The sequence below is a fragment of the Varanus komodoensis genome, unplaced genomic scaffold, assembly GCF_004798865.1.
Source record: "Varanus komodoensis strain SLA01 unplaced genomic scaffold, ASM479886v1 scaffold1, whole genome shotgun sequence".
Classification (NCBI taxonomy): domain Eukaryota; kingdom Metazoa; phylum Chordata; class Lepidosauria; order Squamata; family Varanidae; genus Varanus; species Varanus komodoensis.
The window spans coordinates 85,280,264-85,304,394 of record NW_025335268.1 but is presented as its reverse complement, the minus strand read 5'-3'; the positions used below and the strand labels follow the sequence as shown (position 1 = coordinate 85,304,394).

The 24,131-nt window shown below is 45.1% G+C and overlaps 1 protein-coding gene across 1 annotated transcript in view; it reads left to right on the top strand.

Moving 5' to 3' along the window:
• Positions 1-7,079: 7,079 nt before the first annotated feature.
• The window catches only part of GABRG3 (gamma-aminobutyric acid type A receptor subunit gamma3), a 325,098-nt gene continuing 308,046 nt past the window's right edge, over positions 7,080-24,131 (top strand). Inside the window, exons 1-2 of the mRNA XM_044449822.1 lie at positions 7,080-7,132; positions 15,988-16,136. Of these exons, the coding sequence (XP_044305757.1) occupies positions 7,080-7,132; positions 15,988-16,136 (202 nt within the window). The remainder of the gene's footprint in view (positions 7,133-15,987; positions 16,137-24,131) is intronic.

Sequence of the window (24,131 nt, the reverse complement as noted above, 5' to 3'; positions counted from 1 at the left end):
AAAAGGCCAATAGAACAGTTATGCCAGACAGTCCATTGTTCTTTCAAGCTGTCCAGATGTCAAATACTGCAAAAGGTAGGGGTTACTGGTTCGATAAAGGAAGAAGGCATCCTGTTCTCATACATGTAATTCTGTCTGATGTCTTTCCCATCACTTTTTTTTTCATATCTAGGGTACCAGCTTACTAACTCCTGACAAAAACATTTTTCTTTTTGTAAGAAGTAATGGTATGACATACAGAGGTAAATTCAGCAAAAGCTAATTATTTTACTATGTCAAGTGCAACTCTTGCATTTTTCTCAGGTATTTCTTTTATGCTTCAACATCTGAGAGAAGCGCTGGTTTGGGTTTTAAGGTCTCAGCTCAAATAATTTCAGCTCAAAATCACCAATTGGCTCAAGGTAAAAGATAGGATGAACACTTTAGTAAGGAAAACATATCAATAACTTTAATACCCTCATATAAAAATCCAGGGCCAGGCTTAATGGTGCACATGATAGAGGAACCTTGCTGAAATTAATGAGGTCCAGGGCTCATAAATGAAACATAGAAACAGAGCGAGTCAGAAGGGGTCTCCCGGGCTATCTAGTCTGACCCCCGGCTCCAACCAGCTCCGCTCACGACATGCCCACCATGTGCATGTCCAGCCTATCTTTGAACACCCTCACCGATGGGGCCTCAACAACCTCTCATTCCACACCCTAGGCCATTCCACACCCTAGGGGTCCTAACTGTCAGGAAGTGCATCCTGGCATCCAAATGGGACCTTGGCTCCCTGAGCTTTGCTCCGTTGGAGCGCGTCCCGCCTTCCTCTTCAGGAGAGAACAGGTCTCTACCCACCTCCATGTGACATCCCCTCACATACCTGTATGTCGCCAACATGTCCCCTCTGAGTCTCCTCTTATCCAGGCTGAAGAGACCCAGTTCCCTCAGTCTCGCCTCATACCCCATCCCCTGCAAACCGGCCACCAACCTTGTGGCCCTACGCTGCACTGACTCCAACCTGGCTATATCCTTTCTGTAATGAGAGGCCCAAAACTGAGCACAATACTCCAGTTGTGGGCGCACCAGAGTCGTATAGAGTGGTAGTAATACCTCTCTTGATCTAGAAGCCACACTTCTGGCTATGCAACCAAGGGTGGCGTTCACCCTCTTGACCACTGCATCACACTGCTGACTCATGTTTAGCCTGCAGTCAACCAGTACCGCGAGGTCCCTTTCACAAGTGCTGCTCCCCAGCCACTTGTCCCCTAACCTGTTCTTATGACACCCATTCCCATGCCCCAAGTGCAAGACCTTGCACTTATCCACATTGAACGCCATCCTGTTGTCTCCTGCCCACTTCCATAGTCTGTCCAGATCCTTTTTCTGAACAGACCTTCCTAGATCCTGTGTGTGCTATTTTGAGGGTTTAAAAATAAACCAAAGAAACCATATTGATAAGAATCGAAAGTCATTTTGTAATTGAGAATGTTACCCTCAATTATAAACTCTAAAAATAAACAAACTCTAATATATATATATATATATATTCCATAGAAGTACATGCTATGAAAATCGCCAAGATGTCTGGCCATAAAGTATTTGAAGGTTGGTTCTTCCAGGAAGACCTCCGCGCACACACATGCACACAATTTACAGCAGTGCCTCATTACTTCCCCACGGATTTTTTTTTTCCAGATGGCTAGTGTCGTGGGGGGACTCAAGGGGCTCAGGCCCCTGCAAGTAGCATAGTCCAAAGCGACTGCACACCTCCATCCCTCATCAAAGCTAGAACTTTGCTGTTGAGGTAGGTTTCCTTCTACTTCTAGCAATAAAGGAAGGTGTTAGCAGACACTTGAGTCACAGAAGACTAGACTTGGCCAACCTGGTACCCTCCAGATGTGTTGGATTGCAACTCCCATAATTCCCAGCCAGCATGGGACAGTAGAGTTGTAGTCCAACCCATCTGAAGAATACCAGGTTGGAGGACCCACTGAAGGCTGCTGCAAGCCACACTGGGAGCTTAGTGGCCTGCAAATGGGTCGCTGCTGGGCACTGGATCTTGAAGGACTGGCACGGGAACCACACTCCAGATGACATGGAGGGCAACACTGAACCCCTAGCCAAGCTCAGGGTTGGGCCACAAGTGGCCCTCCCACTGATTTGTCCCTAAACTCCTGTGATCCCTCCCCATTGACTATTCTGGCTAGAGCTGACATGAGTTGCTGGCCAAAAGGGCCACAAATAGCCCATGTCTGCTATTCCTGGCTTGTCCTTTGTTTCACTTCTGTTTTAGCACACCTGTATATTCAGCTCATGGGGAACCCTCAGATTCAGATGAATGCCCAGGTGCTTCCTGATGGAAGCCTCTTAGAACTAAAATAAAACGGCATTGTGCAGATCACTTATTTTCCCTTTTCTGGTAAGGAAAAGAAAGACAGAAGGAACAGTTGGAGGAAACAGAAGGGGTACAAGCTGAAGACATCAATATCGAGAGCTTCTGTAAAATTTTCTGAATGAAGCAGGGAGACGGCCCAGTAAAAGCCTCATCACAAAGCATCCCTGGAACACAATTTGTCAAATGATGCTACCTGGTGCATCTCTTTTACAATACACGTATAGTTATGGATATAAAACAAGGCAGCCACTGTCCAGTGAGCTTATCTAGCCAATGCAGAAATCCATGCTTCATTTAAACAAACATTTAGAGAAGCAAATTAGCACAAGGCAAATTGGTCAGAGCATGTAAAATAGACAAGCATTAGAATCCTCGGGCAACAGGAACGGCTGTGTTTCATCTGGATTCTCCTTCTGGCAAGAGGAGCAAATGTAGCTTTTATACAAGGTAATTATTAATTTGCATGAAATACAGTGAGGTAACCATGGGAATAGTCACCTATGTAGGAACAGCAGTTGGAAGAATTCCACTTCAGCTGAACCTACAAGATTTAGCATTGCTTTTTCCATCACAAAGTTGAATCAGTTAAGAAATGTACAGATGTTCATCACTGTTCTTTTTAGAATTTACTTACTGAATATCTTACCAGCATCGGGAATAGCAGCTATAATATGGATTTCCCCAACAAGCTTATATTACTTACAGCCGCAATTGTATACCTAATTTCCTGGAAGTATGTCCCACTGAACTCATGAGGTTTATTCTGAGTAGCCATGTATAGAATTCTGCTACATGTCAGAGGTTTGTTTTGGGGATGCTGATCCATTTTACAATCAATCACTCACTCAGTCACATTTTTACAGAAAAGCTCCACCCTCCCACTTCAGGCAAGGGAGGTAGACCTGTCTGGGAGAGCAGTCTACCTTCACCTCCCTAAAAGAATAAAGGCATCCACCGAAACTGAGCAAACTTATGTCCTGCTGGACGTGTGTTTCCTCCTTTCCTATTGATAGCAAGCTGCACTTCAATGAGCATTTGCTTGCATATAGTCCCACTAACTTAGTGGGCTTTCCTCTGAAGTGTGCAGAGGATTAATTGGCAAAAACATGTTTCCCCTGGTAGTTTGCACCTTGAAAATTGACCTGTAGAGATTCCATGCAAGAGTGTCAGTGCTTTACAGTTAATTACTTATTTCCACACAAATAACATTGCAAGTAACTGTGTAAATGTATTAGAGGGAAAATTCAAAGAGGGGGAGTAATATATATTTTATTAGGACTAGTGATCTAGCTAGCTTTTGATTTACATAGAATGTTCCCTTAGGCTCAGAGTAGTCTATGCAGCCTATCAGTAAAAAAGAAATGCTGTCAAAAGACAATGGTGGAGCTCGTATCAGCAGCATGTGGCAGAACCGTTGAGGTCACTGTCCTTTCCTGATCTTAAGTTCCCTTAGATTTAATTGAACTTACTTCTTAGTAGATGTTCATAGGATTGTGCTTTAGGTTCATAGGTTTATGCCCCATGCAAAAAGTTACACCAAAATATAGGGAGACAAAACAAAGAACATTTCTCACTCTGAGATAGAATGCTCCCTTTTGAATTCTCAGAGAGAGAGAGTGGCTGCAGGGTTCTGTGTGAGAAAGGGAGACAGAGAGAGACAGAGAAAGACAGAGAGATAAAGAGATGGAGACAGAGATTTGCATCTTGTCTCTGTATACTTGGGTACAATCAGTGATTCTTAGTACCTGACACAAACTGATCAGTTTGCAAAGAACATCCTGAATCACCATTCCAGAATCAAAGCATGTTGCATATGGAGTTTCTAATGCCTTCTAAGAGCAGTATTTCAGTTCCACTGCTACATAGACACCTTGCTCACGCACTGCTTTCTGTGTGTTTTGTTTTAATACAAAACTTGGAGGGAAAAGGGATCAATGACATTCTGCAGCTCTCACCCTGATACCTAATTTTTGGTTGGTCCTGATAAACATATTACTTTTCCCACAAATACTTCACACTTATTCTTACCTGGCACATAAGCCTTGATTTTATCTTTTCATATGTCCTGTTGGGTTATATTAGCTGCATACAAGACCATTACAGCAGGTTTCCCTAACCTGGTGGCCTCCAGACGTGTTGCAATACGACACCCAGCATACAGCAGCCAGCAGGGAGAAGTCTGTGTCACAACATGAGGGCCAGAACTGCTTTATTGTCCTGGCTCACCTGGAAGGATGCTGCCCCATCCTCACACCACAGAATGCAGTGGCAGAATGAACTGTTCCTTCTCAGTCTGTTGGGGGACAATCCCATTTCAGAATGTTCCCCTCTCCGTCCCTCTCAGTGCATTAAAAAAAAAAAAACCAGCCCAGCAGAGCACCAGGACGGAAATGTCCCAGGTGGTAGATTTCCATTTGCAGAAAAGGATGATGTGTGTGTGTGGGGGGGGGGCATTGAATGCTCCCCTAAGTGCAATCGGAAGTGGTACACTCCAGTCTGCCCAGCCAGAGCCCACCCATCCTATCACCTCTTTCTCCTATTGTGCAGAACAGGCCTGAAGGTTAAGGCAATCCTATTCAGAAGAAAGTTCCATTGAGTACCATAGGGCTTATTCCCAGGTGAGTGTGTATAGGGCTGCAAGCTGACTGTGTAGCCAAAATCTATCATCATCATCATCATCATCATCATCATCATCATCATCATCATCATCTAGAATAGATGCAAGACCCCAATCCATGCATGGAAAAGGTCTCTTGAGAGCTAGACCATGTACCTTGTACCTCCTCTAGAATCAAATTGAAATGGGACATCGCTTGGAGTAATGTTTGTTTACACCTTCATTTGTACCTCTCTATTAAATCCAGTTGGACCAAGTTAGTCACAAGTTAGCCAACAGGGCAACCAGGATAAAACTGTAAGAGGAGGTAAGAGTGACTAAGTCATAATGGGGAGGGGGGCAGAATCAGGTCCCTTCTCTCACTTACCCTAATAGAAGAGCAGACTGAAAGGCAGGGGGCAAGGGGGAAGTGGGAGCGGGAAGCCCCGCGAGGAGGAATTTGACGGAACTAGACCGCCTTTGGAGTAGACTTCTTGCTTGCTACAGGTCTCTTCTGCGGGTAAGTCAGACTAGTTCTGCCTCCAAATCCCCCCCCCCCAGGCTTCTGTGCCGAGGGCGGGAGCGGCCTCTCCGCGAAGCTAGCGCAACACCTGGCTCGGTAGGGAATCGCCTCACCTATCGCTCGCGTCGCATTGCATTCTTCTGCCTAAGTATTGTGAGATGCTGGGAGAGGGTTGGAGAGATTCAGTTGTCGTTGCCAAGGGAAGGAAGTAGGATCAGCCACGCTTGACTTCCTTGGGGAGCTGAGGAATGTGCGTGTATTTTGGTGGGGCGATGGGTCAGAAGGAAGCCCGTTCTCCTTAGCAAAAGCCACTTTCATAAGGACTAGAAACCCGGACGCTTCTCATTCGCAGCGTTTACCTGCGTGGTAGCTGCTGGACGGATGCAGCCTGCAAATATATAAACTTCGCGAGCCTATCTTGGATCCGGTAGTGGGCGGATGCTGTTGCTGCTCTCTCGGGTTAAAGCGGGGCTCCTGTGTTCAGGATCTCCTGTCCCCCCGCCCCCCCCCCCGCCCCCGCCCCCCGATCTTACACGGCCAAGTCTTGCCAAAGGCGGCGGGGATCGGGCCGCCCCACGCGCCGTCGCGCTCGCCGCTCGCCATTCCTCTGCAGTTGGCACAGAGACCTCGGCGCGCATGCAAGGACACCCAAGGCAATGTGGACGAGGCTGAGGCTGCCCGGCTCCCCCAGGACGGTCGGCGCGGCGGCGGCGGCGGCGGCAGCGGCAGGGGCGGCGGGGCGCCCGGCGAGGAGGAGCGAGCCCAGCGCAGCGACAGGCGCCCCGCGACGCGCGGGCGGGCGGCGGCGCTGAGTGGGGCGGCGCTGTGGCAGCCGGCGGGCGAGTAACCCCGGGCTGCAGCCCTCTCCCCGCGCCCCGTCGCCTCGCTTGATCCCAGGGGAGCAGAGGCATGGCGGAGCGAGAGCTGGCTGGCGGCAACTAGCCCGGCGCCGGGGCCCTTGACCGGCTCGGGGTTCCCGGCGGCGCTCTCCAATGGTGAGGGACCCCTGCTCCCTCGGAGACCCGGTGCGGCGGCGGCGGCGGCCTCCACCTCCGGGGATCGGGGCTTTTCCTTGGCTCGGCGCCTGGGGCGCTCGCTCCCGGTGGCCCCTCTCCCTCCTCGCAAGTCCCCACCAGCCGAGGTGCATGGCTCTGGCACCTCCCCGGACCACGGAAAGCGGCTGGGTGATCGCAGACCATTGACTGTCACTGGAAAAGCGAGCGCGAGCGGGGGGGAGGGGGAGGGGAGGAAGCCGGGCTGGAGCGCCTCGGACCACCTGTCAGACCCGCGGATCCGCCTGACTCCCTCTTGGATCGGGGAGGCTCGTCTGCGCGGGGCTCTGTTTGGAGACGTGCGCCGAAAAAGGGATATCTCTTGCCGCGCGCAGAACGGGGAATAAGGAAAAAAAAAGACACAGTGGAAGCAAGATCTGGAGATTCATAGGTGTCTGCATGTGACTTGCCCCCCGACCCCGCAACTTAGCTTTCCCTCTGCCCTTCCTGGGCATCCTTGAGCCTCCTTCAACCTTTCCTCCAGGGCTGCCGCACTTTCTTCCCTTCCTTATGTCTGCTGCTCGGATCATGTCAGCTAAGCTCCTGGTGGGTTTCTTCCTCCTGTCCGTATTCCAAGCCTGGTAAGTTCCACCTGCTGTCCTTAAAGTCTGTTTTTTTTTCTAACCCCCACCCCACTCTTCCTCCTCCTCCTCCTCTTCCCCCCTCCCCCCCCAGGCTTTCTTGGACTCTTTGGGTCAAAAAGAAACGCCCCCGGCTGGCTGCCAAAGACGGCGTTCAGAGAAATACATGTGCGCCGTCTCCCCAATTCCACCCGGCTGCCAGTGCATTAATATGCCCGATCTCTTGCGGCAGCACGGTGGAATCGACTAGCGCCGCGCCATGCCCGCGCGATGGACTAGCGCCGCGGAGGCTGCTCCCCGCCGCCCACCTCGGCTTCCCCGCTTTCCAGGTTCGCCAGGGTAGCGCCGGGGAAACCGCTCACCGTTTGCCCCGCGCTGGAGCGGTGCCTTTCAGCTGCAGGCCGCCCCCACCCCGCCGCCTCGGCAGGAATCCCCGCCTCGCCCCGGCTTTTGCAGAAAGTTTTCTCCTCCTGACTTCCCCCGGGTGAGGATCGAGGCAGGCCGTTCCGGCGCCCGCTCTCCCCATCCGAGGCGGCTCGGGTGGCCAGGTGGCGTTGCGCGTGTGCCTCCGTGGCGGCGAAGCACACCCTGTTCGTCTGGAAGCCTCCCTGGCTGGCCCGCCGTTTTGAGAGCCGCAGAGAAGGCTGGTCGCTCGACTTGCTAGGGAAAGACTCGTCTGGATAAGCAGAAGGAACCCGATCGCGGCGCAGCGCGGCGCCGCTTGAGAGGATGCTGCTTAAGTCAATTAGCTTTATTTAACTCGCTTTCTGGGTCTCCTCAACCGACTTGGGATGTCTGGCGAGGCTCGTGGCGTTGGACGATCAAAGCGATTGCCTAAATATCTTGTCGCAGATTATCCATCGAGATAGTTTCCTTTGATAATCGCATTACCGTGTAACGATATAGCGCCTTAATAAGCATGTCACAATCCGTTCTGCTAGCGTTACCGTGTCAATTGCGGAATGCCATTCCGAGTAGCGGAGAGATCGATCCATCTGCGCCCCTGGAATGGCTCGGTTGTCTTGGGGTCCCCTGCCCCTCCACCTCCAGTCACAAAGGGACGCCGCAGCTCGCTACTTAAGTGCAGCTTGCAAATGGCAAGTGGATCCCAGCTAACCTGCTTCGCACCACATTATGGCAACCAGGAAGGTGTCCCTTCACTGCCTTTTCTCAGTGACTTTAACATGCAGGAACTCTGTCATTTCTATGGCCATCACACTTTTAAGTCCTCTGTCAGTATTGTAACATGCCTGCTTCCCATCTAAAATTGCCCTCCAATTTACAAGGCTGGGGATGATGGGAGCCATTGTCCAGCACATCTGGAGGTTGTCAAGGCTCTGGAAATTGTAGTCTGACACATCTGGGGGGGGGGAGTGCCAGGTTGGGAAGGCTGGTTTGGATTTTGGATTTGAACCTTTCTAATAATGAAAAGATATTCTTGGTTCCTTGGGTGATAATTGGTTTTTTAAAAAGTTAATTGTTTTTAATTTAGCACTTATTTTAAAACCTGCAGATATCAGGCACCATATAGAAGATACTTCTCCCCTTCATTCTGGCACATGGGGAGGGAAAGTGTCTACACGGCAGCCACAATGACAGCTACATGCACACAATCTAAAAATACAGCATAGTTGTCCTCCTCTTCAAAACTATTGTTAGTCATATGCAAATATAAGCAAATTTAATCAGTCAATTGAAATAATTTGATTGACTATGATTTTGTTAATCAAGCGACCCATACATCTTTTGATTTTATCCACCAGCATCCCACCTTTCATCATGTCGGGAAGGCAACCTGGGCCCATCCAGACGTTTTGGTCTAGTAGTCCCATAAATCCCAGCCAGCATGGACAAGCAGCCATGATTAGGGTTGTAGTCCCTGAAACATCTGGAAGTGGCCGACTGTCTGGTCATACTTCTGTGGGAAGGGAGTACTGATGTACCATGTTTCCTCTGCGGGGAGGGGAGGAGTGACAGTTGTTGAAAAGGCTACTTCCATCCCGCAGTTAGCATTCCAAGAGAACTGGACTAGTTACTTTGCCTATCCACTGCCCTTTCCATGTACTTGGATGTTCCTGCAATGCTCACATAACAGCATGAGGAAAGCCCTGTTGGGTCAGCTCACAGAGCAATCAAGTTCTTGACCTGCTTCCCTCATTGGCCAACCAATAAGAAGCCCACAAGCTGAGCAGGACTCCAACGGCATCCACCTGCGCGTTCCCAGTAGCTGTAACTCATAAGCATGCTGTCTCTGATAAGGAAGGTCCTATGCAGCCATCTGAATATCCATAAGGGAGGCCAGAGCTCACATCATTTGATTTTACTACACCCAACTGATGCCGCGTGTAGTTTGCGTCCTTCCCAGAAATGGCTATCCATACGCATTATGGGCGAGTGTGGGTGTGCTCCCTGCCAAGCCCACAATGTCATGCATGGTGTGGGCCGCACATCTGCGTGCTTCATGCAATCCATCCCCACCGATACCCCCAAAAGAAAGGAGGGGTGATGCAATTGTGCACATATCCATCCAAATTCACATACTTTATTCAGTGCATGGTGGGGTGTATAAGGTGAACATCCTGTCCTGTTCACCCCACTTAACTAGCTGTGATTAATTTTGAGTTATATCACATGTATAGAGGGGCCATATTAGTTATCTAAGCCAGTAGTCTACAGTTCCCTCAATCCTAGCCTGATCAGCGTTGCAAGCCAAACATTCAGAGAATCACAATTTCCCCTCCCTGAATCTCAGGATTCTTATATCTGAGATCCAGTGATACAAAAATCCAGGAATTTTAAAAAATTGGCCCTAGTTACTTGCAATCTGGTTATTAAAGATGGTAGACAGCGAGTTGCAACATTGCCCAAGTGTGCAGCTATATAAGAAGACCTGCCAGCCAGTAGCTTTTCTCATATCCTTCATACCTTTCTCTTCTGGGTCTTCATATGAGTCCAGGTACCACAATTCTCTTTCAATGTCTTTTGAAGACAAGATGCAGTAATAATAGGAAGAGTTCCTATGAGCCTACAAAGAGTGCCTTTCCTTCACCACTGAGTTCTTGCAACCTTCAGTGATCCATTGCAAGATAAGCTCTCAACTTAGCTGAATGGGCTACGATTTCTAGGCAGGAAGATATATTAAGTGCTGTCTAGGAGGTGTGAGTGTGTCATGTGTGAGTACATAGGTGGAAAAAGAGAGAGCACAACACAGCAGTGTTTTCCCTGGTATGTATCCACACCTCCATCTCCACATTGGTATGCTCCAAGATAGTGCCTGGATCTTGAGTTTTGCTAAAGAAAACCAAGGAAAACAAATTATTCTAGTCAGACTGGATCTGAAGTAAAGTGAACCATTTTCCAGGTCCAGCTGACTCATATCATTGGGAAATACTTCTATTTAATCTCCCCAGAGGCTTATCTGAAGACAGCAACACTCCTCTGATGCTTTTCCCATGTCATCCCTCACTGATAGGAGCTACATTACCTTTGAACGTGGGGTTTGTTCTATCCTCATGGGTTTGTCTAACCCCCAAGTCATCTAAGGTAGTGGACAATATCACCATATTCTGTACCAGTGAATCCCATGACTGTGCATTTGTACAAAAGATACTTTCTTTCATCTGCCATTACTGTACTGCCATTATTTTTTGTGGTGACCCTGGAGTTCTTGTATTACACTCTAACCCTAAAGCTACTTTCCTGAGAATAAGATCCATCGAATTCAGTTGGACTTAGAGATGCAGCATAAGAGAAAGTGCTTTTTCCCATTTCCTGTTTTGGACACCATGTATAATTGCATAAACCTTTATCTTCTCTTTACTTTCTCATCCCACCCTCAGCAGTTCTCATCTTTTTTCCTCCCTAAAGGAAGCCTAATCAGTTTTGCCTTTCTTCGTTGGGAAGATTTCCCCTCCAATCTGTTCAACACTTTAAAAAGTGATGGCTAGAACTCTATGCAGTGTACCTAATGTGATCACTTCATAAATTGATGTAAAGGCAGGGATTTTCAGTTCCTTTCCCAATATCCCCTAAAATCAAATTTTGACCAGCTGAGGACTTCACTGACGGGTTCATCTCGACCCTAAATCTTTTTCCTGGTTTCTTACCAGCCATTGCAGTTCCCATGCATGCTTAGCTAGGATTTCTTGCACAAATTTGCATCACTTTACACTTTGCCTATGCTCCCCATTTGGAGACAGGCTGCAGCAACTGGACTGGGAGTGGGCACCTTTCCAGATATTTTGGCCTGCAGTTTGCATCACCATAGTCTGTGCTTTCGAGGACTGCTAGGAGTTAGGGACCAAAGTAGCCACAAATTGCTCACTCCTAAACTAGGTGATTTTAGACCCTGGGATTTGTGCTCTTACAGGAAACTCCCCAGCCAGATTTGTGGACTGAGGATAGTGCAATAAAGCCCAGAACCTGCAGTGTGGGTGACGGAGCCTGGAAGGCAGATGAGTTGCAATGCATGTTCTGCTTTCCCTGGAACAGGTACAATGCAAAAGTGCTCTAAGGAGGCAGAGAAGAAATCTTTCCCTCATTACAGGGTCACAGGGTTACCTGCATCACAAATACTTTTGCAGTGAAAATCAAGCACCTTACCTTTCCTGCTGCATAGCTTCCTTTAAGCCAGGAGACCTGCATTCCTCCAGATCCTATCAGTCCCACCCAAGGATTGCTAGTGGTCAAGGATGATGGGAGTTGCAGTCCAGTGGGATTTGGAGGAACACAGGTTACCCAACCCAACTTTAAACCATTTAGTTTTTGCAGTAGAAAAGAATGCCAATGCAATCAGGAGCTTCTCCTTTTTATAGAAAAAGTTACAAATATAAGTCAATTTCTTCCCATCTAGAACCAATAGCTTTTATGCATGCAGAGTTAACTCATCTTCTTGTCTCACCCACCCACGTCTAATCTGGTGACAGTTCATAGCCATCTAAAAAAGCAACAACCTTGAAATATTTATTATGAATACACATATCCAGCTATGCTTCACTGAATTTTCCTGTGTAAACATTATTTGGCAGCAATAATTTGCATTATCTGTTTCTTTTGTGGTACTCATTTGCTTGTTTTCCTCCACAATGTACCCCTCCCTGCAAAAGTGTAGCAATTTTAAAATCTTGCATTCCGATTGTATAAAGAGGAGGATATCTCTTCCTCAAGGAGCGTACAGTCTGAACTTTGATATGGAAGGAATACCAGATGAAGAGTGGTACTTATTTCACATACATGGCCTCAGACTAACAGCCCTTTTGTGTGTGTGTGTGTGTGTGTGTGTGTTTGCAGCATATTTTGTTTGTTTCTTCACTTAATGTCCATTTACTTGTCCATTTCACCAGAAAAATCAACAAGTCTGCTTACACAAAAGAAACTTGTAGGAAACCCTCTGCCAGCACACAAGATGGCTGAGGGTGTTGGCAATGCTAGACAACTCCCAAGTGCTTGGTTTCATCTTTCTGAATCACAGGAGCCTGCATGGCTTGAAATGTGGTTGTGAATGGAGTATATAGAAACAGAGCGAATCAGAAGGGGTCTCCTGGGCCATCTAGTCTGACCCCTGGCTCCAGCCGGCTCCACTATAGAAACATAGTACAGTGAGCTCCACATTGTGACAAGTGCAATTCCTGCAGAGGAATCTGCCAGAAGGGATGCAGTGGTGTATTTAGACAATTTTAAGCTCTAGGGACAAGCATGTTAAGAGGGAAGGTCCTCTTAAAATGGCAATTTATATTCCTGTCACTTAAGTAAGTTACCCTAGTAAGTCAGGCTGGCTTCATTGTGGGGGCCCCTGCTGGTCCTAAATATCCTGCCCTGATGGTACAGCTGAAGAGAAGCAGGGATTCCACCAGCCTATATTTGGTCAAGCAGCCTTATTTCAGGGGAGTTACACTGACTGCAGCTGTTTACAGATGGAATTTTCCTTGTTTCCTTTAATAACTCACCCCAGAAAGACGACAATTCAGTTAATGCGCCTTGACGAATCTTAAGTGTCAGCATTTGCGGGGGAAACGCAAGGTTCAGAATTGAACCACGAAGTGCCACAAGCAACAAAAGACAGCTACGAGTTCGTATCTCCCAGAGGTACTAAACTGTAATTTAACGGTGGTGGCTCTCGTGTCCAATGGCCACTGTAACACGTGAATACAATGGTGCTGCATCCAACTCCCAAATGTGATGAGGAACGAGAACAAGTAAGGAAATCTGGCATAAACCAAAAGCCTCGAGGGAGGGAGGAAGGGAGGGAGAAGTAGACAAACTGGGAGGGGGAAATGCATCAGCCAACTCAGGATGCTGTGTAATTGTGGACACAGAAGACATATCCTGGTAGTTCTCATTGGTGTAATCACTTAGAACAGCCTTCTTGGTGATCGTAACCTTTCATCTCCACACTAGGGGCTCACTGCCACTACACAAGAACTAGGCAATATGGTGGACCCGGGCACCAATGCACCCCTAGAAAGCTTTTGGGGCACTAGCAAGGGGCTCCGTGCGTCACACTTTTGTCGGTGCTGACATCTGTGGATTCTGAGGTGTCATCTGGTGTGCTGGGGCTCTGCCTAGGACTGGTCTTTTGGGCACATTCCTGGTCCTTTGCTGTGCCTCTCACAGCAGCCAATTTGTGGCAGTGCCCAGGATAGATTCTTAAGTTGCCAGATATGATTCCCATAACTGGAATGTTTTTATGGGCATTTTGCTAGCATACTATTTACTATATACTCAGTAATTCTATTGAAAACATGTGACTAAAACTCAATAAAATGAGAATTAAAACAATTCAAAATTAAAAAATAAATAATTGTGCGAATGTTCCCCCAAATGTTCCCTGACCCTGCAGTATATATTCAAGCCAATTTAGGACTGCTTTAATTTCCTGTGCTTAAAAAGTCACTTTTCTTTTGTATGCCTCACCTTAATCAGATTAATTATTCTTTCATAAAACACACACAAACACATTGGAATTGTATCCCAGGAGCTGTAGCTTCTACTGCCATTTGTACCAGCTCATGCCTACCCTTTGTTCACCTAGCCTATATTGTCTACACTCACTGGCAGTCGCTTTTGAGACCTCAAGCGGATCATTTTAGCTGGAGATGACAGGCACTGAACCTGAAACCTTCTCACTTCAACGCAGGTGTCCTTTAACTCTGCCATAGTTCCCTCTCCAACTGTAACTGTTTGGTTGTGTCATGAAACTCTTTATCAGAGCCCTTTGCTCCTCCATGAAACTTAGTTTTCACTGTTCTTTACACCTGGTCAGCACACATGCAGCAGAATAAGGTGAACTTCTTGATTTTATGGTCAAATTGACTTGTGTCATTTCAGACATCATGGAGAATACCAGTTTTCAAGGCCCAGGAACACTCTGCAAAGAGCTCAGCAAAGAGAAAGATTCTAACCTAGGCCACTGCTTGCCAGGCTAACTCCCTGTCTACAGGGATTTCTTAAAAATGTAGGGTAACATATAAAATGATCATCAAATATGCTTATGCTATAATTGAGCCCTATGAAAATGTTAGACTGATATTGTACCTCTCTCCCTTTGTTCCAGATAATGTAGTTGTAGACATTATTTTTTGTTTCTTATAAAAAGTGTATCAGTATGTTTCGTTGCAATAAAAATGTCAGACCAAATTTACAGATCTTACCGAGTGTGCAACATGGTTGAATCTTTAATTAATGGGAGAGACTGATTCTTATGGAGACTGCAGTGCACAGCAGGGGGAGGTCTATTCCTTCTCCTGCAAGACACAGTTCTGTGCCACTGGGAACTTTTTCTGCTAAGCCTCTGTGCTAGAGGCTGTGATCCCAACAGCATCTGTGGGAGGAAGAGATAAATCTTCCCCACATGTTGAAGTCCCAGGATCAGTGGAGAGGGAGCAAGTCTACCTTTCCAGCAGCACTGCCATCAGCTGCTCTGGTTCTTCCTTGTCTGGATCATGATTGTTACCACCTGTTTGCTTAACAGCTGAGGACCAGCAAACAAACAGCTGCACCTCACTTCAAAGGGCAGATGAACCAGGACGCTGCCCTAGGGGAGAGGAGGTACAAGTCCAGGAGGCCTGGTCACTGGGATGAGCTGTCGGTCTTCAGCAGATACCTGCCCATGCCTGGCCTCGACACAGTCCCTGCTGCATACGTCTTCTTCCGCTTAATGTGGACTCTGGTCCACAGTAAAACCATCTGAGAAGGTGCCATCCATTCCATAATCTCCTTCTTACCCCAGGCAGCTGCATGTGTTGACTTAGCCTGAAGAAGGAACCAGGCTAGTTAGAAACTGGCTTCAATTTGATGTAAGGATGCAATTCTTTTCTTACCTTGGCCAATGTTAAATACTTAAATTCTGAAGTGCTAAGAATAAATCATAATTTTAATGTGGTGAGGTGATCAGGAAATCATTAACAGATCTGACTATTTTAATATTCTGACTGGGTGAGAGACACGTTTGTACATGTTAGGGAAGCCATAGTAAGGAATTTGCAATGTGTGCTTCCACCATGAACAAGTTGCAGCATGGCTTCACCCTGAAATATTTATTTATTCGACTTTTATCCTACCCCGTTAGCTATAAGGCTCCCTTCTTTCCCAAATATAAGAAAGGTGGCATTTATTTATGCACAGATTCATAATCTAGTGAGAAGTAATGATGTGAGACACTGCAATTATTTTCCATTAGAGTGCTCTATTATACTTTCATCTGTGACTCAGACTTAGCTTGAGAGAGAGAGAAATTAAATAGGAAAACCCAAATAATAGATTCCTTGATATACCTGTTGAATTTCTGAGGAAAGCAGGCATGCTCAGTTTTTCTTCATGTTTCAATGTTATATCATTGATTTCTTTTTCCAATGCAGTTCAAGAAAGATTGAAGAGGATGACTTTGAGGAGTTCACGACAAACCAAAAATGGGTAATGTCTCCAAAAACACACGACACCGATGTGACACACTTGCTCAACAAGCTGCTGAGGGAATATGATAAAAAGCTGCGGCCAGACATTGGAAGTGAGTGGCTTTTATTCCATTTTTTGGGAATAGAAAGACCATGATTAGTTGTATATCTTATGACAGATCATTAGGCTCATGTTGCAGAGTTTTTAGTGACCACTATGCATGATCTAAGATGTACATTTAGCATTGTGTTTTGGTTTAGACTGAGTATAATCTAGACAGAAATTGTGGGACCTCAGGCTTGCTGGTAGAATCTGGTCCCCACAGAATCCACCATCCTTCCCCCAAGCACTGATTGTGCGATGGCTTGCCACCTTTTGTGCAGCATTTCCTCCATTCTAAACACTTGAAAAGGCTTTCCTCAGCCTTAACTATTAGCCGCAAGAGCTTTAAATTGAGCAGTGTTGCTGTGTTTGGCCCCACCACTTTTGCTTTTGTACCTGTCCCCTTTGCCTTTGGAAGGCAGCCTCTGAAAGCTTGTTGGAAACGGGATTTGGCCCTCTGGGTGAAAAAGGTTCTTCACCTCTGATGCTTACCCTCAAGGAGCAGACAGGAAACATACATAAGTGAATACGTTTCCTGCAATACTTACTGTACGTATAAATATCAAATGGGCATATTTAGATGATGTGTAATATAGGTTTTGATCCCTGAAATTATGGGTGTTGAATATACTTTTGCCTTGGCATAACAGCTATCCTGGATTGTGGAGCAAAAGATGGAGAAGCGCAGCTGTAGAAATACTTCCTCAAGGGAGGCAGCTGTTGCTCCATAGTCATGAAAGAGCAACCATTGGTGGACTGTGTATGTGTGTTACTTTTTTTTTAAAACTTTCCTGGTTGTATAACCTAGCCGAGTCTTTTCTGAGTTGGTGTTCTCCAGATGTGTCAGACTGTAACTCCCATAATCACTCAACTGACTGCAGGTCAATGAGAGAGAGCACGGCTCTGTGACAGAGAACATGCTTTGCACGCCTAAGGTCCTAGGTTCAAGCTTCTCCAGATAGGGCAACAAAAGAATCTTGCTGGAACCAAGGAAAGGTGCTGCAAGACCTGGGTTCACAGGTCAAGACAAGCAATCTGGGGGTGTTTTTGCCTGATTGTGCCTTTCAGGGTATCATGTGGTTTCCATACTAGTGTGGTTTCTACCTTTCCTTGTTTAGTCCTCCTACTGTTAACACAAGCTTACATCTAGCCTGAAGTGCCTGATTCTGCCTAATCTTGGAAGCTAAGCAGGGTCAGGCCTGCTTGATATCTGGATGGGTGACTTAATGTGTGAACTGCCCAGAGAGCTTTGGTTATAGGTAGTATCGAAATGTAATGGATAATAATAATAATACCCAAACAACCACTGCACCTGAAATTCAATTTCACATTGGATGGCTAGAGTGGCTCCTACACCTGTTACTCTTTCCAGACATTTCTGTGGTAGCTGTATAACAGAACCATAGAAACCATGATGCCAGGTTCAGATGACCAGAGCAACCACAGTGAAGTGTGGAAGCAACAGAACAGACAATTATCTTCTATCATTTTTTCTCATAACCAAACGTATGCTGGAATACCACAGCAGGGTCCAGACAAGACAACAGGCCATCTTAGCCAAACGCACAGTATTTCAAACAAAATCAGTTGATAGTCTGAATTCATTGATATGAAATGCCAAGCCTAGAAATTATTTAACACCTAACAGAAGAGGCTTTTTAACATCTGATAGTAACATGGTTCACAGGTAATAGCTATACCTGCAACAAAATTTCAGGAGTGATATTTCATTTTATCCTTTACACCCTGTCCTCAGGTCAGTAACTCTGGAAATAAATTGTTTCTCTCACACAGACTCTGAATGAACAGGTGAAATTAGATTATATTTCTATAGGGAAACAATCTAATCATACAGTGACTTTGCATAAGATCAGCTATGGCCACATATTATTCCCGGCACTGGAGCACTGTCCATTGGCAAATAAATTCCCATTACCTCTCAATATGCATTTATAAATCTTGGCTTAGATCAAGGAGTCAAATTATTTGACATTTCATATATTACAACAGATGGGGTGGGAGAAGACCAGTTACTTCTGGAGTATATCAAAATTCTTGAATAATTCCAATAGACTACAATATGGTGCTGCATTTTTGTGAGGTACTTATCCTTAAAAACTGCAGAACATAAAGAAAGAAGAGAAACCTTCTAATGCACGGAACTAATGAGCCAGCTCTATCCAGCTGTTTGATTTCATCTGGTTGATGTTTGAGTTTGAACTCAACTCTTGGTACAACTCTTCCTCCCACAGCTCAGTTTCTCCTTTTTCTTTTGGACTGGCAGTCATCTGTCTGATCGGTAATAATTTGTTTGTCTGATAGGAGTAGGGAAGGGTATGAAAATCTCCCTGTTACATATTGGTGTAATGGTGCATGTGCCATCTCTAGCCCATCTTCAAGCCTTGCATCAGACTAGCCTAGCTGGACATCTCATGCATGAATGTGAGTGTGTGAGAGTGTCCTTTCACAGAGGGGGACAGAGAAGGAGTCAGGCTTGGACTTGAAGTGGGAGAGTGCAGGAAAAGTCCTGGCGCGCATGACATCTCCATCATCTTTCTCATCCCCTGTGATCTCAGTTGCCACAGGAGAAGGATGCTCTGAGGCTTAGTGAATGGATGAGAGAGATATTAAGATTTGGTACCACCCGTTCCACTGCTCAATTAACTTCTTGCCTTAGCTGGCAGAGATGGACCTAGTGCTGTAGATCCCCACGTTTTTGAAATTAGGTTACTGCAGCTTCCACAATGAGGCCTTTTTGTCAGGCATGGCTCAGGAATTCACAGCTCCATGGAAAACATGGGCTGATAATATTTGCATGGCTGGCCTATGCTGGATTTGGCAGCATCGCTGGCAAAGATGCCAGTGATGGGCATGGGGGGGGGCGCACATGTCAGCAGCCTTCTTTTCATGGATAAATGGTTAGCCAATAAGGCTTAGACCAACTTTCCAACCTAGTGCCCTCCAGATAGTTTGGACTTCCAACTCCAGCTAGTGCTGGGCAGCCTTGGGCAATGGTCAGGAATGCTGGGAGTTACAGTTATACAAGGAATGGGCGACCATGTAAGTTGGCCTGGCGCCCAGAGGTGCTTGATGGGTTCCTGATGGTGGTAGGAGAATTCCCTGATGATACGCTTCTCACTTGTGTTGAAGTCCACAAGGAGCTGTGGGGAAGGGAAACGATGTGGGTGGTGGGCGTGACTGCTGTGAGGCTTGCTCTCTGATTGACAAGGTGTATACTAGGGAGCTAGTATTCAAGGGGGCTTCAGGTAATGCAAGGGTGGGGATGATTGCTAGAGCCCCAGTGGAGAAAAACTCAGGAGGAGTCTGAACTTGTGCTAGACCTAGGGATGTTATGAGCATCCCCATCCCATTCCAAGACAGGAGCCTTTTGAATTCCTGAGCACAAGCTTATAGTAACTAAAAATATTTGCAAATTGCTGAACACATGCTCATGCTCAATTTGTACAAGTTTTTAAATTTGTGTGAGTTTCCCCAGTAGAACCAAACTAGCCCCGCTTCAGTTTGTTGGAGGGAATTTGGAGAAATTTCTCGTTTGTTCACTGCTCAGTTTTCCATTCATGCAGAGCAAACAGCAATCACAAATGTGAACAGGAACCAAGCTTGAGGCAAGTGGTAGACAATGTCTGGAGAATCTTGATGATCTCCAACATTGCTTGTTCACCCATCCCTAACTCATTTGCCATCACTTCCTCGCAAACCTGCTAATTCTGCCACTGTTGTTTAAGCCCTCGTAACATCCAGGTTAGATTGCTCACACGAGACTGCCTTTGAAAAATGCCTCGAGGCAACAATTGATTTCCAGTGTTATTATCTGTAACTTACCCATCTGTGAGCAATATGCCAAGTGCTTAAAGACCTGACTTCCAACATTTTTCTGTACTCAGTTCAAACTGCAGTATTGACTGATCCACCTCTGAATGGTCTGGTTTGGTAGCCTTTCCCATATCAGCCCATATCAATGCGGCATTTGCCAGGGGAGGCCTTGCTCCAGGCACTTCCTGCCATCAAACTTGGACAGGTAACTACTGGAGACAGGAGCTTCTTAGCAGTAAATTTTAGGTTTTGGAGCTCCCCTCCATCTTTCTGGTTTGAAATAAAAGAAATATTGTTCTAGGAAGCATTAGGAAAAGGAAGAGAATGCATGACCAGAGTGGTTAAAATGTCCAACTAGATTTATTTTCTCTATTTTAGTTTGGTGCGCTGTATCTTTTAGGGTTTTTTTTTCCATGTTATTGTTTTTGAGGTTAGGAAACTTACATTGGCTGTGAAATCCCAGCTTTAGCAGAGGTCATGCAAAGAATCAGGATCACATGTTAAACCAAGCATCATTCAGCTGCTCACCAAATAGAGCTAAATTTTGCACATTGTAATAGAGAAATTCTCTAGTTTTAAAAGCTATGACTTAAGTACCATCTAAATTCAACCAGAATTCTCTTTGTGTGCATGGGAGTTGTTTTGAAAGCAACATATGGATGAGTCAAACTTAAACATACATGTGGTTATTTTTGATTACTCTGGTTAACCTATAGACCCCTTTTTAACTGTACCCATTCTGGAATATATGGGAACCCCTTCAATATTTTGTGCAGGATCTAAAGACCCATGGAAAAAGCACCACAATGTCTTTGAGTGGTGTTTGCTAATTAACAACTGACCATGTTCCATGGAAAACCACTGATGAGATGTAAGACCAACACATAGTAGTTTAGGGTGTAATCTTATGCATGGTTAGACAGAAACAAGCCCTACAACTTAAGCATTTCCTAACCAGTGATACTGGGGAATGCTGGGATTTGTAGGACCTTTTTTCTCTTAAAGATGTAGCAAGCAACAGTGTCTTTTTTCTTCTTCATGCTAGAGTAAGTTCAGAAGGCACTGTGTCTTTAATTCTTTCACCCTTGCTGCAACCCAAATCCACATTGGTATGGTGGGGAGGATCATGCTGTGTATATATATTGCCAAACAATGATCTTTAAAATAACATGCACTTTGGATGCAAATGATATTTCGAAAGGAAATTTGTGGGTGTAACCATGGGGGAGGGGGAGTAATCCAAAACACCTTTCTGGATGCTCATGACACAAGAGGTGCGAACCTATGCTATGCTAAGGATTACTTGTACTACTTGGTTTATGTCACTAGGTGTCAGTGTAGTACTGTTTGCACAGCTAACAGCACCCCAGCACCAGAACCAAAATACCAAGAAAGGTCCCTTGAAAATAGCAGGCCATTTATTAATTTTCCTTGCTACAACCCTATGCACACTTCCATGGGTTAATCCCCACTGAACACTTCTGAGTAAACAAACACACACACAATTGTGCTAATGGGGAGAAATCTCTCTGCTCCGTGGGCTTGCTTTTAATACAAATAAGCTACCATGTGGAACAGCCAAATCTACTTTCCTTTTCACTACAGAAGGAATATTCCCAAGTGTAGTAGCTGTAATTTTCAATAATTTGGGTTGTGGAAAGTTTGTACACAGTATATCATGGTAACAGGAGAGAAAAGAAATAAATGGTAGCAAAAAGATATGGGGTTATGAATTGCACATTTTCTCAAAATGAAACAAAAAGCTAGCAGCAAAACATGCATTTTAAGCAGGGATTCAGATGTATAGAAGAAGTATTTTAAAGCAGAAAAGTCTCTTTTCATTTTTCAAACTTTTGCTTAGAAGCATATTGAACATAGCACTTTTAAATGCATTACATCACAGTACATTTATTTATTTATATCTCTCTTTTATGTCCAGTTGGATCTTCAGGAAAGCTTCCAGTAGGAATGTACAGATTTTATTAAATCTGTTCTGTCTGCATTTTGCAGACTGACAGGTCCCTTTTGTTTTGCTGTCTGCTCATGGATGGAATCAGATTTTTTCCCGATATCCTGCACCTGTGTACATTTTTATTTGCAAATTTGCATTTTTGAAAAAGCACAAATCTCCCTACATATATTTTCATATGTTAGCATATTGCTGTTTTATCTTTTTACATTTTTAATATTTTTCTACAACTAACTTTATGTAAAATTGAGAAAGCTAAAGAGAGTCCAGTCTGTAATTCTGCAGAATCTGTGCAACTCTGCTTGCTACAGAATCAAAAGGCCAGAGTCATAGAATATGAAGTCATTTGAAACTGTTCTAGATTTCTTTGACATACTTTGAATTGGTAATCAAAGACAGTTCAGAACCATTAAAGGGAACATTTTTAAAAAAGATTACAACAACTAAAAACTCAGCCAGGGGCTTTTTTTTTTTTTTTTGGTGAGGGGTGGGGAGTGGCAGAGGATATGCAGGAAGTTCTAAGTGGAAAACAGAAGTGAAAAATCTCTGAGCACAAGCCGAACACCACCCAAAGTATGCTGAACATTGTCTTCAGCCTACGAATGACCCTGATGAATATCAGGCATTCTAAATATTCCATACATGATAAATTTGTTTACAGAAATGAAAAGTAATGCATACAACAGTGAGGAAAGAGGCAACTTAAATAGGGCTGTGAATCTGATTTATCTGCAGTCCAAAACTTGTCCCAAAGGGGGGGGGGGGGCCTTCAGGACCCATGTCCTGAGGCGAAGTAGTGATGAGCACCAACTTTGGGCCTGTGCACAGTGAGCTGCATTGACCTGCTCATTTCCGCTCTTTGCAGATTATTTCTAGAAGCTCCAGGGCCCTACTTCACAAGGAGCGGGTCACGCAGATCAATGGGCACAATAGGATACTGCCTATTGTTTCCAATCTGCATTTTATTCTTATTAGCTGCCTTCAGCACTGCTTGTGGCAAAAAGGTGGGATACAAATAAATAAACATAACTCTGAAAATTCTACAGATCAAGCCTTAACAGACTGAGCAGAAAAATGCAAATAAACTCAGTCTAAAAGAGAACCCCAGTTACCAAGAATGAAAGAAACAGTGTTAAAAGCAGCAAAATAATCTAAAAGCACAAGAAAAGAATAAGGAAAGACCGAAGCACTTGATTCTTTTGCCAAGAGGAGATAAGCAATTGTATTAAATTGCAGCACATTGAAGACAGCTGAGGCCAGAATGAAAACTTAATGGTAAGAAAGTGGAGATAGCAGGAAAATTATCATTACTAATACTACTACTAATAATACAGCCATACTTTTCTGAAGAACCAGCTGAAAGTCAAAGAGAAATGGGATGATAATTCAATTAAATTGAAATGGTGGATCAAGAGAGTTGGAATCTGTCACCTCCTAACAAAGGGCAAGAAATAATTGCATGTTCAAGGATGGATGAAAGCTCCAAATAAACATAGAAAGGTGAATTGGCTGAACAAAGTGCAATCTTAGGTTGTATTATGATGACTCTTCAAAATAACGTTTACTGTACATGTTTAGGACAGCACAATGTGATCTATTTGGAAACACAGTGTGACTCTACCCCAGTTGCAAAGGTTCAAGGAAAGATGCAAAACTAATTGCATTCTTCCGAAGCTTCACCAAGGAGAATGGCTAGCAAAACAGACTAACATTGAATCTATTTTTTCTGAAGATTGAAATATTGGAATAGAAGGTGATCCTTTTCAGGGCATGAGATACCAGAATGAAATTTGGCAGTCTCTTCAAGATATAATTCTTCACCTGAAATTCAAAGATGGGCCGTACACCTGTATCTTACCCATGTACTTTTCTTCTTTTCCCCTTCTCTCTTCCCAGAAGCTGATCTTTGCTTTAGCCTTGTTGTTGTTAGTCGCGAAGTCGTGTCAGACCCATCGCGACCCCATGGACAACATTCCTCCAGGCCTTCCTGTCCTCCACCATCTCCCGGAGTCCACCCAAGCTCACACCAACTGCTTCAGTGACTCCATCCAGCCACCTCATCCTCTGCCGTCCCCTTCTTCTTTTGCCATCTATGGTTCCCAGCATTAGACTCTTCTCCAGGGAGTCCTTCCTTCTCATTAGGTAGCCAAAGTACTGAAGATGAAACTCAAATATCTGGCCTTCTAAAGAGCAGTCAGGGTT